The 14986-nt window shown below is 42.7% G+C and overlaps 2 protein-coding genes and 1 long non-coding RNA gene across 5 annotated transcripts in view; 2 read left to right on the forward strand and 1 right to left on the reverse strand.

The window, feature by feature from the left end:
* plekhd1 (pleckstrin homology domain containing, family D (with coiled-coil domains) member 1) overlaps positions 1-1403 on the forward strand; it is a 19529-nt gene extending 18126 nt beyond the window's left edge. For both annotated transcript variants that reach the window (XM_015043300.1, XM_015043301.1), the window contains exon 13: positions 1001-1403. In XM_015043300.1, the coding sequence (XP_014898786.1) occupies positions 1001-1155 (155 nt within the window). In that variant the 3' untranslated portion in view covers positions 1156-1403. The remainder of the gene's footprint in view (positions 1-1000) is intronic.
* Positions 1404-2579: 1176 nt separating this feature from the next.
* On the forward strand, positions 2580-4189 carry LOC106954072 (uncharacterized). Its single transcript, XR_001426298.1, has 2 exons — positions 2580-3249; positions 3286-4189. It is a non-coding gene; the product is annotated as an uncharacterized LOC106954072 (long non-coding RNA).
* Positions 4041-11879, reverse strand: ccdc177 (coiled-coil domain containing 177). Of its 2 annotated transcripts, XM_015043306.1 has the most exons (4): positions 11435-11879; positions 7426-10818; positions 6892-7035; positions 4041-4515 (listed from the first exon to the last, which is right to left on the reverse strand). In XM_015043306.1, exon 2 carries the CDS (start codon positions 10804-10806, stop codon positions 8278-8280), a length of 2529 nt encoding a protein of 842 aa, XP_014898792.1. In that variant the 5' UTR covers positions 10807-10818; positions 11435-11879; the 3' UTR covers positions 4041-4515; positions 6892-7035; positions 7426-8277. The 2 variants fall into 2 exon arrangements, with proteins under 2 accessions (XP_014898792.1, XP_014898791.1); XM_015043305.1 differs by lacking the exon at positions 6892-7035.
* Between the last annotated feature and the right edge of the window lie 3107 nt (positions 11880-14986).

The raw sequence follows: 14986 nt of genomic DNA on the forward strand, positions 1-14986 counted from the left end.
ATAAAAAATTGAGTTACCTTTCTTTTGTTAAAAAAAAAAATAAAATAAAAAAATTTGTGGCTGTAAAGTTTTATTTAGCTGGACTGAGAGAGATTATTTAGATCATCGCATATCCTTGTGTTAGAATGGTCCAGTCAAAGTCCAGACCTAGATCCACCAGACCAGCCGCAGCAGGACTTGGAAAACCGATGTTCTGGACTCTGAGCTGGCAAAGAACGGGCAAAAGTTTCAGTCTGTAGATGTACAAAGCTAGCAGAGGCTAGAATTGACTCAAAACGAACAGATGCCAACCTTTACAGATTTTCCTCTGTAAAAACATTTTTTATGTTTATTTTTTTGGAAAGCATGCATCATTTCCCTACAGTAACGCTGAGGTTTGTGGCTGAAACGTGAGAAACGCAGAAGAATCCCTGGAACCGACTTTAAGGTGTTTCATACTCGGCGGTCAGCAGAGTGAGGGTGATTAACGTCGGCTCTGTTTTACAACAAACTGTTTGCGGGAGTTTGTTTTTCTTTTCTTCCCCCCAATTGTTAGATGATATTCTCAACATATCATTTTTAGATTTTGCAAACGACATCTATCTTTACCGTTTCTTGCTGCCGTCGCAGTCGGAGTGGGATGGCAGAAGAATACCTCCACGTATCGCCGCGTTTGAACTGTGACTGTTTGGGGTTTTAAACGACGGCGAACGTGCATTCCGTCTTAATCTTCAGAAAATCTCCTCACAAATATTGACGCTTCCCGGTCAGTCTTTGTTTCCGAACAAACAGCGTGAATGATTAGCAATATTTCTACAAATATTGTAGATCAGAAAACATCTGTGGTGAAAGTTTAGCTTTCGGCTACAGCGCTGATGATATACTTGCTAATTTTACTACAAGTCTTAAAAATCAATCAGAATATTTTTTGTCTTATTTGTAAAATGTGAGAATAGAACTGCTAAATAATAATAATTAAAAAAAAGTCATTTTTTCTGATGAATGGCTTTGATTGTTCCAGTGAAACACTCCAAGTCGTTTGCTGTGGCCGGTTCGGACGACGGCATGGAGGAACTGCGGGCGACGGCTCGGCGGCTCACCTCTGACAGCAGCTTCAGGGAGAGCGTCTACAAGATCGTCGTTCGCAAGGAAGCCGCAAACACCACGATAGACTGAGTGGATAAAAGAAGAATAAAACAACAACAAAAAACAACAAATCAGAAATGGTCCTTTAGCTTTAATTTCATCAGCACATAAAGTTGGAAAAGACCCTGATCCCAAACCTTAACGTACACACACACACACACACACACACACACACACACACACACACACACACACACACACCTGTTCACTGACGGTTCCAAGTCACTGCAATAATAAAAGGAATCGGACAAGATGAATTAAATAAATTTAAGTCACATAACCTCCTTGGGTTTTTTTTTTTTTGTCTGTGTGTTTTTTGTTTTTTTTTTGCTTTCTTTGTTGCACTCAAATGCTTCTGTTTACTGAAAAATGTCTTAACATCAGGCAAAGTCAACCTGGAAAAACAGAAAGAAAACTAGTTCTCATGTTATAACTTCATTTATTTAGGGAAAAAAACCAATCCTAACCAAAATGAAGTAATCCCACCATCCTAATAAACCTAATAACTGAGTATTTCCGTCACTGTGGACGAATTTTGACCCACTCTTTTCTGTAGAACTGTTCTTTTTTAGCCACATGCTAACCTTTTCTATAGTAAACACTACAGCAAATAAAACTTGATAACATTTGTCTGATTTGATAATATTTGATCAGTAAAATCAAGGCAGTTTTTATTTATGTAGTGCCTAATTACTTCTGTTATAAATATCATTTAATTTTAGAAGTAATGAGCGAATACAGAGAACGCTGCAATATTTAAACCGTTTAATCTGCCGCATCTGGCAAGTTGAGGACATTCGTAATCTTTATGTGGCCAGAGATGAAAGCGAGGTAAAAGCCCCAGTTCTAGGTGTCGTTGAGCAACTTTGTGCCAGACAGGTTGCAGGTCATTAAGTTCTTGATCGTACGGGTCCAGCTGTGGTCAGGTGTTGGTGTGGACAGACAAACTGAACCGGAAGAAAAAAAAGTGGCTGAAAGCATTGAATTTATGACTTAACAAGGTGGAAATATTTATATTTCTCTTCAGCCCAGGTTAGTTTAGATAGCTTATGAAGCAAAATCAGCATCCATGCAAACATTTCAGTTGTTATAACAATGCTACAAATATCAAATGTGACTTAAAAGAAATTTGACTTTGTAATTTAACGCCTTAAAATTGGGCTTCTGTCTCTTTAAGAAGCTCCTGCTCTCTCTGAAACTCCGCCTTCAGGAAGTCATCGCTGCTTTGCTCCTCAATTAACCCTTTAACAACGTGTCAACAGGTGTTTGCTAAACTCTGGCTAGTCTGTATGAACCGAGTGGTGAAGTTCTCAACGCCAGGTCCACCCAGGCGTTTTGCACAACTGAATGGTTGCCATGGGAGATTAGAGGATTTCTCAAACATGAATGAAAGAATTAAGGCAACACTCCAGGTATGTTTTTGATGAGGGAATAACATCATAAAATGATGAAAAGTTTAAAAAAAGAAGTAGATTTTACGTAACTCTGCCTCTTTAAGAACAAGCCTCATAAGTATTGACGTCCCTAAAAGTCTCTTTGACATGAATGCAGCTAAAATATTTCAGAATTTACACTTTCTTCTTTTGGAAAGCGTGACTGGTCAGTTGTCCCTGTACTTTGTGTTCCGTTGGTTTAAACACGACGTGACTCAGCTGCCTGCTGTTGAAGCCACTGGCCACTTCCTAGAAAATGACCCATAATTGTCCTGCCGGATAAACATGGTGAGCTCCAAAGTTTACTGTCAGAGAAGAAGGACTGCTTGAGGTCAACCAAGTCTTCATAACAACCACTGGATGCCATCTATCCATCTGCTAATCTGGTTACACCAGAAAAAGACTTTCCTCTCCTGCTCCATAACAAACCGTCCACCAGTAAACTGGAAACAGGTCGAAACTGGAGTCCCTCAGCCAGATATTTACCCAAAATCTAAGGCTAAATTCATCAGAGAAACGTCTGAACAGACACTAAATCAACATGCTTCACGGTGGTCCCCGAAAACTTGGAAACTGTGAATAAGTTGAAAAGAGTCATTTCCTAGCATGGGATGAGTTTTACTCTGAGTACATAAAACACAATCAAAGGTTCAATGTTGGGGTGAGATTGTGTGTCTGCACTAAAAGTTGAGTTTTTACACATATTTTAAGACTTTTGGACAATTAGCTCAAATCAACTGAGTGTTGTGTTTTAGAAGTTGTGAGCTTTCTAGACGAGGGTATGAAGTGAACTAAAAATACAAACATGATTGGCCTTGAGTTGATAGAATATTTAGTGGCTGCATTTTCTAAGACATCTCCACATTTGCTCGACAGTAGCTGTAGATTACTAGACTGTAACCTGTAGAGTTGGGAGGTTCAGAAATTAAGATTTTTGTCTTGAACTCGTTGAGGTTTAAGAAGTTCACCCCTATCAATTTACAATAATTCACTTATGTAGCCAAACAATATCTGCAGTGCACCACGACTGTCCGATAAGCTGGTCCTTTCAGAGAAAGAATGTTCCCTCTTTTGCTCTGTTTCAAAAACTGGAGTTGCTAACTTTCTAGACAACAAATTTACAGCAAAGTTTTACCCATGAACACGAAGCTATTGCTTTGAAGAGCTTCGGTTCAACAAGTCGCTTGCTTGTTCGGTTGGAACAGTTTTCCTCAAATTTAAGTTGCTTAAACAATTTGTTGCTCTCATAAAGGCTGATTTTGTGTGATATGGAAAGATGAAATCAGTTAAATAGTGTATCAAACCATCGCAAATAAACAATAAAAGTATATATTTTTTCCCCTCTTGTACCTGATGCTTTCAGTCGCATTAAGTACACGTTTCTCTTCAGCATCTCAACAGGGCTTGCGAATAAGTACTTCAAACATTTTATTGCAAAATCACATGATATCATAGAGAAATGACATAGACAAGACAGATAACTCAATTCCACCTCGAAGATCTTTTTATTTGTCCGGTTTTGTTTGCATTTACGTTTCACGGATGCATCTGTTGTCGTCCTTAACCGTTTCGTTATTGCTACATCTCAAACCTTTTCTGATACAACAGTAGTTTAAAGAGAGAGAAAAGAAAAGAAAAACATTAAATAACCAGAAAACTTGGGGAAAAAAGCCAACATTTAAGATAAGAAGGTTAGAAGGACAAAAAATGAACAGATTGATCAGCACGCCTTGGTATGAATAAAGCTGTCTTTGAACCGTGTACATTTGATTGGTTGATGCAGAAAGGCAGCCGCTTCTCTCAGAAGCCTATTGACGACAATGATGATAATTACGGATGGAAAAAGAAAATTGAGTATGATCAGCTTTCCTATAGGTACATTTCAGAGAGGAGAGGAGCTTGTTGTGCAGAAAGCTCAGGCCTGGTTCAGTCGTCTGCTCTCAATCATCTCTGGGACCTGCAGCGGATAAAAAAAGATGAGGGATGAAATCGGTCAGAGTCATTTCATTTTTAATATAGCACTACATAACACATGTTCAAAGATTATATATTTTAGAATAAAATAAGTACGTCAATGTGGAAAAACAATAAGATCAAAATACAAACACGCTTGGCCTTGATCAGGACTTTGAGTTGATAGAGTAGCCATCTGTTGCACTTTCTAATGAGAAATTTCTAAATTTGTCTGATAGTAGACATAAACTGTAGGTTTGGGAGGTTCAGAAATTAACATCTTTGAAGTTTAAGTTTCTTTAGTTCATTCATGTAGCCAAACAAGCACCACAATGCATCAAAAACGCCCGGTTTACTGGGAAATAGAGCTGAGTGTCATCTGCATAGCGGCTGACCTTAACAAAACTAACCAGTCTACGTCTTTCAACATGGGGCAGGCTTTTAGTATTGTGTGTGTTCAGATCTGTGTCATTTATTAATCTGGTTATTGCTGCATACACAGTCCACATATACGGATAAAGCTTCAGCAACATGTTGGTCACTGAAGATCTCAAATAATCAAAAATGTCTTTATTGGCCTCGTTGCTTGAGCGCACATAAGTATACCTCACATTTAGCCTGCTGACCAACCAAAACCTCTCATTAATATTCACACGTCCAAGTCAGGAAAAGGATATTTGACAAGAGAAAAATTTGGCTAGATCTTTTAATTATTTTCTGGCGACTTGCTGGATGTTTTGATTAATCTCAAAGGTCAAAACAAAAAACGAAAACAAAAAAATTTAGCCAAAACAAATTTACTTCAGAAAATTATTTTCTTAGAAAAGAAAGAATTTTAGACTGGATGCAAAATGAAGGATTTGTCAACAGACGAGTTACAGTCCTGTGGTTTCTTTAAAGTCTGACTTGCTATTGCTAATTTCTTTTCTGAACAGATTTAAATTCTTTTGTTTGTTTTACATTTCTTTTTATCTGTCAAGCAAAAGAAAAAAGGAATAAATAAGCAGTTTGTTTCATAAAAGTCAATGAGAAATGAACAATCATACGATTATATCCACTTGTCCATGAAAGTATAAATCCTTGGCCTTTTTTTGATGCTTTTATGTCCCAGAGGGAGTAGGAGTTTTCAGTTTTGTTGCCTTTAATGAACAATGGGGGACAAAATCAGATTTTTTTGGAACTGTTGGCTTCCTTATTGGCACGTCGTTATAGGTTCGTATTGTTATTATCACTTTTTCAGATGACCTTTGACCCACGTGTAATATAACTTAAGTTACACTGTAATTTATATTACAGTGTAACTTTAATCAACATGATTGTAGAGGTACTGACTTCAATCAACAACATGAAGCTCGAGTTTCTAACATATCATCTCCTAAGCGCCATTTTGGAAAAATCTCAACTTTTTTCTTTCTAAAAGATAAAAAAAACAACCGTTATTTTAGGAAGGTGTTGATATTGAATCAGATTCAGATCTCTGAGCAGATATCAGGACCACCGATAGTTTTTCCAGCTTATTCCAACTCCAGCCATTATTCTGTACTTGTAAAATGCAGTTGCAGCAATTAAGAGAAACCTTGTATTTTTTTATTTTTTATTTTTTTGTTATACAAAAAGCATTCACAGAGGAAATCTGCTGCCTCATCCTTCCCCCCCACCCGTCCACCATGATTATCTGCTTGGAGCCCTGCTCAGTCAGCCATAATCCTGCTGGTGTAATGCTGTGTTTTCAATTCCCTCAGGCTTACATCTTGGCTGAAAGCAGGTATAAAACACGTGACTGTCTGAAACGCTCGACTCGCTCTGCTTTCTGGTTGCTTCGAAAAACGTCTCCGCACCCAAGATCTTTTCCCACATTTTTACAACGACAAACTGCAATGGTTTTATTGGGATTTTAATGTGATGGAACAACAGAAGAACTGTGCAGGATTGTGGCATGGAAGCAAAATTCTACATAGTTAAGAAAAGCAGGTGATGGTGACTCTGTCGACTGGAAAAACAAAACAAAACTTGAACTCGACAAAATAAAATAAAACAGGAGCATAGTTTACAGCAACATATTGTAAAATATTATCATAAATGTAGATACTTTTGCAGTATATTTAGTGTTGTTTTTTTATATGTAGAGTAAAGCTGATGTTGCACATAACCCCAAATGATGGTGGCTGCATCATGCTGTGGGGATGCTCTTTTCTTATTTTTTTTTGGGACCTATGATGGAATACCTTCCAGCATGACCATAAAAACAAACCCAGAGGTGAAGTGAAACGGTCGGGATTTTAAGTCTTAACCATACGATATGTTGGAATGGCCTACTCAAAGTTTTTACCTAAATCTAATTGACCTTGGGTTATTTTTGTAAAGACTGTTAAAGGCATACCCAAAGTTCTACAAATTGTGAACGTGGGAGCCGGCAGGGGGGCCTTTTCTCACTGCAACCCAAACTTTTCAGACCTTCTTTCAGCTTCACTGCTTTGGTTTCCTTTGTTTTGGTTTGTCACATCATATTCCAGTTGTGGTTGTACTGTGACAAAAAGAAAAGAAAAGAAAAGAAACATCCAGGGCTGTTTTGAACCTCAGTGAAACACTTTCTCGAGTAAATAAAGTTTGATTGATTCAATGTTTTTGCATTCTAACAGCTAGAAGACTCTATTTAACACCAAAATCCTGGCTGGGAAAAAGAAACATCCAGAACCAGCTCCCAGTGAACCATCCTCATTACTCAGGCGCTTTCTGCAACTCCAGCCAGATTTGTATTGCCATGGCAACGGCCTCATCTCATGTGTGTCGCTTCAGTTTTATTTTTATTTTTTTTCCCTTTTCACAGCTGGAAAATTGTAGGATTAGTGCATTATTAAAACTACTGCCGCAGCAGAATGAAACAAAAACAGACGGGGAGGTTTAAACCACCTACCTGTTGGCTGGGAGATGGTCACCATGACGCTGTGTTGGAAGCAGGAGGATGGTACGGGGAATCGAGTGAAGGTTTTCTCTTGGAGAGCTTTAGTGCTGACTTTAACGTGAAGAGGGGACTAAAACAGAGTTCCTGAAGGGAATTTGAAGGGGGAATGCTTGTGGTGCAATATCTACCGTCCTCTGCACCTCCTGGCGCTGCACAGTCAGCACCGAAAGGACGGACAAGCTTCCGTTCTTGGGCTTGACTTCCAAACTGTCTGCATTTCTACAAAAAAAAGGGGGGTGGGAGGGGGGGGGGGCTGTCGTGGGCTGGGAATTATTTGTGTTTAGCCTTTTCCTCAGGCTTGCTTTCCCACTAACAGGAGTGTCCCCCTGAAAGCCCCCGCAGCTGTCGTGAAGTTGTGCTTCCAGATAAACAATGACTCTTTCATTCCAGAACAGCTTCCAGTCCAGTGGCTGAAATAAAACGCAGCTAAGGGCAAAAGGACGAAATGAGAGAGAGAGGGAGAGAGAGAGAGAGAGAGAGCGAGAGCGAGAGAGAGAGAGCAGGTTGTGTTGCCACAAAAAGAAGAAAATTGTTCTGTCCACTCTAAACATTAAGCTGGCTCCGCCTGACTAAAGGGCTTCACTGTTGAGAAATAACTACTGATATGGTTTGTTTCTCTAATACGGCAATAATACAAATCTGGATTTGTTCACTTTTGTGGGAAAAGTGGTCAAAAGTATAATAAAACTGCTGATGGGTAATGATATGTAATGTAATGTGTTGATTGGAAGAAGGGCAACCTGTTGAGTGTACAAAGGTCAAGAGCCGATGATATGACCGGCGGTTTACGACGAAGCTGTGGGTTTACTTTTCATCCAGACTCGCTTTGAGCTGCGCTTCCAGGGCCATCTTGTCAAAAGTGCGCATGTTGGTCTCCTCCCGCACTTTGTCCCGCACGTGGAAGGACGCCCGGGCAACAGAGCGGGCGCTCTCCAGCACCGCCTTCTTCTCCCTGAAGATCTGCTCACTTTTCTCCAGCTTCCTCTCGATGGACTGCAGGAGCTCCAGGCGCCTCTGCCTCTCCTCCTCCTCCACCCGTTGTCTGTTGAGCTTCTGGAGTCTTTCCTTCTCCTGCCGACTCTGGACGGCCCGCTTGGCTTTCTCCTTGGCCTTTTCCTCGGCCACCATGGCGGCCTGCTGGGCTCGCTTAGCAGCCTCCTTCACGCGGGCCTCCAGGAGCTGCTGCTGCTGCTTCTCGCGTTTCTCCGCTGCCTTGCGAGCCTTCTGGATCTGCTTCTCCTCACGCTTGGCCTTCTCCTTCAGTTCCTGCCCCCGCCGTTCGACTATTTGCTCGTAGTTCTCGAGGGAGCGGTTGAGCTTCTCCTCTGCCGCCCTCTTAGCTTCATCCCTCTCTTCCTGTTCTCTACGGGCGATTTCTTGTATGAGGGCGGCATGACGCCTCCTCTCCGCTTTATTCAGACCTCTCCTCTCCTCGTGGGCCTGGTGCTCCCGCTCCTGCCTCTTCAGCTCAGCGATAGTAAGCTTCTCTTCCAGGAGCAGTCTCTCTTGCTCCAGCATTGCAGCCCTCTCCTCTTCCAGGGCTTTCAGATTCTGTTCCTGAAGAGCTTTCTTGTGCTTCTCTTCTCTCGCCGCCTGCTGCAGCCTCAGCAGACGGCTGCGCTCCTGCTGCTCTGCCAGCTCCTTCCAGCGCTCCTCATGCTCCTCGGCCTGCCGCAGTTTGGCGGCGGCTGAGTCGCGCTCCTGCTGGCAGATCTTCTGCTGACGTATCGAAACCTGGGTCTGCCACACTCGCTGGCACTGGAGCACTGCCCGCTGCTTCTCCCTGTCCTCTTGCTCCCGCCGCAGCTCCTCCATCCGGCGCTCGCTGTCCCACTGAAGGTGAGCGACATAGCGAGTCTGGCTCATGATGTCTTCCTCCTGATATCTGGCGAGCATCAAAGCTGCGATCTTGCGATCGCGCTCGGACACGGCCTTGAGTCCTCGACGCTTCACCTCCTTCACAATGCGCTCCACCTTCTGTGTCGTCTGAGGGGAGTGGCTGAGGTCTCCGAGGCTGAGGCTGCGGCCCATCAGGGAGTTGAAGGTGGCCATTGTGCGAGCTCGAGGACTTGACATTTTGGCCCAGTGATCTCGTGCGCCATCCCAGCTGCAAGCAGATGACGCCCCGGACTCCGATGAGGTGCATGTAGTCGTGGTGGTTGTGGAGGTCGAGCAGCAGACGGGATCCATCCTCCTCTGTAAAGACTCCAGGGAATGGCTTTTCCCTCGGGCCTTGGACTGGAATCCAAGATGTCCATTGTGCTGAGAGAACAGCCCTCTTGTTACTCCGTTCAGAGGTGGGTTGGAGTTCTGAACGGCAGGCTTCAACACCGATGATGTTAACGTCGTGTTGGCTCTGGGGAAGGAGGGAGGTTTTGGTGTTGATCTCGGAAAAGTGTTGGACGATTTACCACCAGCAGATTTCTTGAGCACCGGTGGGGGACCAGATGAAACTGGATGTGTGGTTTTCATATGTTCAGATGATGAGGACACCGAAGCTTTGACTGATCCTTGAAATAGACCCTTAGAAGGTGGAAGGGATGTTTTGGGCCCAGACTTTGCAGGTGGGCTAGTTCTGGGTTGCATGGATTTTGGGGAGGTACTAAGAGTAGAGGTGGAGGCTTTTGATAGGATAGTTGCACCCAATGCTGCAGGTTTAGAGGGAACTCCCACACTGGGAACTGAGCTGGAGGAAACTGTGTCAGATTTAGGAGGCGCACCGATCCCAGATGTGACTTTATCCACAGAGGATGAAGACGTGCTGCTGTTGACAGCTGCTTGCAGAATCCGTCTTTTCTCTTCCCTAATGATCCTTTCCCTCTCTTCCCTGCACTGCCTGAGTTTGCCATGTCTGTCCTTCTCATAGACTTCGAAGAGACCTGTGGCGACACGCATGGACCGGCCCGGAGCCTCCCGGACAAAGTCGGCCAGCGGGCGAGGCAGCAGCTCCACGGGTTTGACTCCACACCGAGCGCATGCCTCCAGAGAACGGGGGCTCGTCAACACATAACGACTGCCCTCCGCCTCGGGCGAATCAAAGTTATACAGGTCCAAGTGAAGTTTCGGTGGCAAATCTGCATCAGTCTGAGTCTGTGGTTGCTGAGGTGCTGCCCCCTGTGTGCTGACCTGCGGCCCCACCGGAGACGCAGTGTGGCAGGGGCTGGGCTCTGAGCTGCCAGTGGGTGGCGTCTCAAAACCGGCATCACCTTCCTCCTCAGTCGTCGTGTCATCAGCCGGTTCTGGTAGTCGAGAGTCTTCAGCGGCCACAGTTGGTGTGTCAAGTTGTGGGCCTTTGCACTTGTTCTGCTCCTCAACATCTGAGGGGTCGACCATAGTTGGCTCACACTGCGGGTAAAGAGGGCAGGGATCAGTGCAAGACGGAGTAGATGTATAAAACACACACAAAAATGGAGGTTAAAGCCTAAATCATAAAATTCAGCTGAGTTCAGAGATACCGTCTGTGGGGGAAGGGTCAAGGCAAGCTTTCAGGGATGCATGCATGCATGCATGAGCACATGTTCATACACTCAGTGATTTTACACCAGATGAGACATTTTCCCTTCGGGGGAAGTGAAATAACGCACAGAAAAACATCACAGCCCTTTAACAGAAGGGCTATTTTTGGCAGAGTTACTAGGCTGAGAGAATTTGATTACTCATAGCCATGTTTTTTTTCTTCACACAATCGACCTACATGTACCTACACACATTGAAGCCAAGGAAAAATATGGTAAAGAAAATGAGCTGAGTATTGTAAAGGAGTGTGGGCCAAATTGATTATAGGCGCGCACCTGCTAACAGTGAAGGCCTGGACTTTTCCACTGTGATCCACATCAGGGAAAAACAACAACTGAATGACAGTTTAAAGTCACAGACTGCTATAAATGGAACATACACGTCGACTAATGTGAATACGGTGGATTTAATGCAATTCTGTACGACATAGTTTATCTCTACTGACCTGCCAGAGTGCCAAATGTTTTCTAAACCAGTGCTTCTTTCCCCTTTAATCCTCGCAGCCTCCCTTGCTCCCTGCATAATAGCAGGCTTTCAGGAAAAACGGCTCCGGCCGCCGATCCAAAGATGGAGCATCACCTCGCCGCAGCCTCCAGCTACACGATGGAGACAGATGGAGCGCTTCGCTTCGCAGCCCGTCAGCCTCTTTCTGCGGCGGAGCTCCAATCGACGCCTCCCGACCACGATTTGAACACAGAGCAGCGTGATTTTTAAATTAATTAATTAATTAATTAATTTTGTCTTACTACGTCTCTCATCAACGGCAGATGTATCCTCTCCAGCAGCTCCCTCTGATCCTCCCTAAGTGAAGCGCATCGCGTAAACATCCGCCGTCTCCACCTGCTTCTCAGCAGCTCGCCTCATCTCAGCATCCTAAGCTCCGCCTTGTTGAGGCAAGGAAACAGAGGTTTGTTCACGCAGCTGACCGCTTTAAGATTAAGATGCTGTAGATAATAATAATAATAATAATAATAATAATAATAATAATAATAATAATAATAATAATAATAATAATAATAATAATAGAGGAAAAATGAGGGGAGATGTAGTAGGAGTAATAAATAAATAAATGAACGTGTCGCGAATAAAAAAATAAAAAAATAACATGGTAACTGGACTGTAAGCTGTCTGCACAGTTTCCGGTTTAACCGTGCTAAAACCGGGCTTTTAGAAGCAAAAGAAAAAATTTAAATTAAAATAAATTAAATAAAAATTATAGTAAGCGTACATACAATTGAAATACAATACCGAGTAAATCAAATAATGATTCGTAATAAATAAATGCGGTGTTATTCGCAACGCTTCCGGTTTTACTATGTAGAAAGGGCTTACACTGTGTTAAAGAAACAATTAATAAATCTAGTGGAGCGGAGAAAGACAAGTAATTACTAAAATAAAAACATAATCATGAATGAATACATAAAATAAAATAAAAATACTTAAGTAAAATAAGGGAAAGCCATAGGTAGCATAGATGCACGCAGTAAGGTGCGTAACAGCGGGTATCATTAACAACTCCTGTGTGGTTGTGAACCTGTGTGTAATTAATAAAAATGGACACAGGAGGGCGCCGCAGTAACACGGTCTGGGGCGTCGGCCAGGCGCTAACAGGCGGTGGATTCTTCATTAGAATAAATGGAGGATTGAGATTATGGCGGACAGTTTGAAAATACACACTTTTTTCTTTTTTCTTTTTGCTCAAGAGAAGCAAAGAAGCTATCAGGTGTTAAAAAACAAACAAGGAAAACAAAACACAAAACAATACTGAACTGATTTTATTTGTTTTCATTTAATTCTGTTATCAATCTTTTATTTTTTTGTCGAACTCTTTTTCCCAACTTTCTGTCTGCTCAGTAACTTTAGTCCATTAACCTGATTGTCAGACGAATGCATGTGTTAAACTTTTCATTTCACAAGAGAGAAAACAAGCTTTGTTCCTAGTGGTTCCCAACTTTCTAAAAATAAAAAAAGATCTGAGATTAAGAAAATTTTTAAATAATAAAATGACCATTTTGCACGAAGTATCCATATCTTTTCACCCCGTTGTGTATATCAGAACCACAAAGTTCAACCCATTTTGTTGGTTTATTTTATTTTATTTTATTGTGACAAACCGGCTACAATACAGTGCATTAATGAGGTGAAAGGAAATGCTTTTCCTAATGTTTATAGAGAAATTCTAACAGGTTTGGCATGCCTCTGCATTCAGCCTCCTAAATAAGATCCAGTTCAACCATTTGCCTACAGAATTTGCCTCATTAGCGAATACAGTCGACCGGCAGCTCAAACTCTGTATAAATCCAGCTCTTCAGTGGAGGTCTGGGAGGTTTGGTAGAGAATTTGCGTCACGGACACAAAGGAGGACAGGAATACAGCGATGGAGTGGTTACAAGGGTTAGGTTGTTAAACTATCGCGGTCTTATGCGGATTTCACAGAGCAAAGAGACAAAAGCGTAATTCTCTGGCATACATGCGGGACGCTGCGTCCAGGTGAACACTAACTGCACATCACATGATGCAATATATGGTGCAGGAGGCATCATGCTGTGGGGACAGAAGACTGGTCAGTGTTGATGGGAAGATGGATGCAGTCAAATACTGCGACGGAACCGTCAGACACCGCAGAATATTGTTTTATTGAGTTCCGTTTGGGATCAAAAAAGATTATTTTTTAAAAATGGATTTGAATTGAAAACACTTTAGACTGGGGAAGAGATTCATGTCCCAGAGGGACAATGACCCCAAACATACACTTGCAGTGGTTCTGCCGAACGGCCCAGTCGAAGCCCAGACTTAAATCCATTTGAAAATTTATGACATTACTTGAAAAACAGCTGCTGTTCAAATACTTACTCTGTGTAATATCACTTAGCCAGGACTATTTTACAAAGAAGAGAGGACACACAACTTTCCTGTGGCCTTGTCTTTGTGTCACCAATACGATACGAGTGTGCATCGAAACTCATGTGAGCTCATATATCTGCTGCTGATCATGTACGGAACACCAAGAAGACCAAAAAGGTGATAAATTTAATGCGTCTTTCATACACAAAGTAGGGTATTAACAGGTGAGCATCTGCAAAGATGTGTATAAATAGAGCAGGAACACCAGGAAATCACTTTCATCCAATCAGCGTATTTCTCGGATGAAAAAGAACCAATCACGCCGACAAGTTAAAATATTCCAGGAAGTAACAGAAACGACACAACTTTAGGAGTCAAGAAAAAAAACAAACAAACAAACAAACAAAAAAAAACACAGGAAAACATAACACAGTTCAATTCTGTTACCTAATAATCTGAGCATACAAATATGCTTACTTTGTACGTTTTAGGTAACATGTCTACAACCTGCTTGCTACGCCGCAGACTCTCGTACAAGCAGAGCAGCACCGACTGCGTTCCCTCAGCCGTCACCACCGTCAGCCTCAATTAACGCGCCGAAAGCCACTCTCTATAACCGCAGTCGTCTGGTTTGGTTCAGTGATGATTAGATAACCCTGAGTGAAAACCACAGTGATAATGACCCACTAAACTCCTGACCCGTTGTGGGGAACAGTGCGAGTTTAATTGGCTCCCTCCCGCGCGCCGTATCAGGTCGACGGCGGGTAGCGAGCGACGACAGGGAATGTGGTAGCTGGCTTGTTAACTAGGGGGGCATAGAGTCTGGCTGGGTGAGGGGGGGGGGGGAATGTGGAGGGGGGTTTAGAATGGGGCACAGTTCACTGCCCGACAACATTTCCATGTTTCTGTTTTTGTTTTTGGTGGGCCGGACTGAGGGGTTCATCGAGAGGTGAGCCGCTCGGTGCAGTCATGGAGACCACCGAACAGCCCGGCTGGTGGGTTTACACTGAAAAAGACTCTCTCTCTCTCTCTCTCTCTCTCTCTCTCTCTCTCTCTCTCTCTCTCTCTATATATATATATATATATATATATATATATATATATTTTTTTCTGTACAGCTTTATGTGTTCTCACACACAATCTCTCGAGTGTT

The sequence above is a fragment of the Poecilia latipinna genome, unplaced genomic scaffold (genome assembly GCF_001443285.1).
Source record: "Poecilia latipinna isolate Pla-1442-1.1 unplaced genomic scaffold, P_latipinna-1.0 Scaffold624, whole genome shotgun sequence".
Taxonomy (NCBI): Eukaryota; Metazoa; Chordata; class Actinopteri; order Cyprinodontiformes; family Poeciliidae; genus Poecilia; species Poecilia latipinna.

What these genes read in the sequence shown, in the direction of transcription:
- ccdc177 (XM_015043305.1), bottom strand. Translation starts at nt 10,806, where the DNA reads ATGGTCGACCCCTCAGATGTTGAGGAGCAGAACAAGTGCAAAGGCCCA.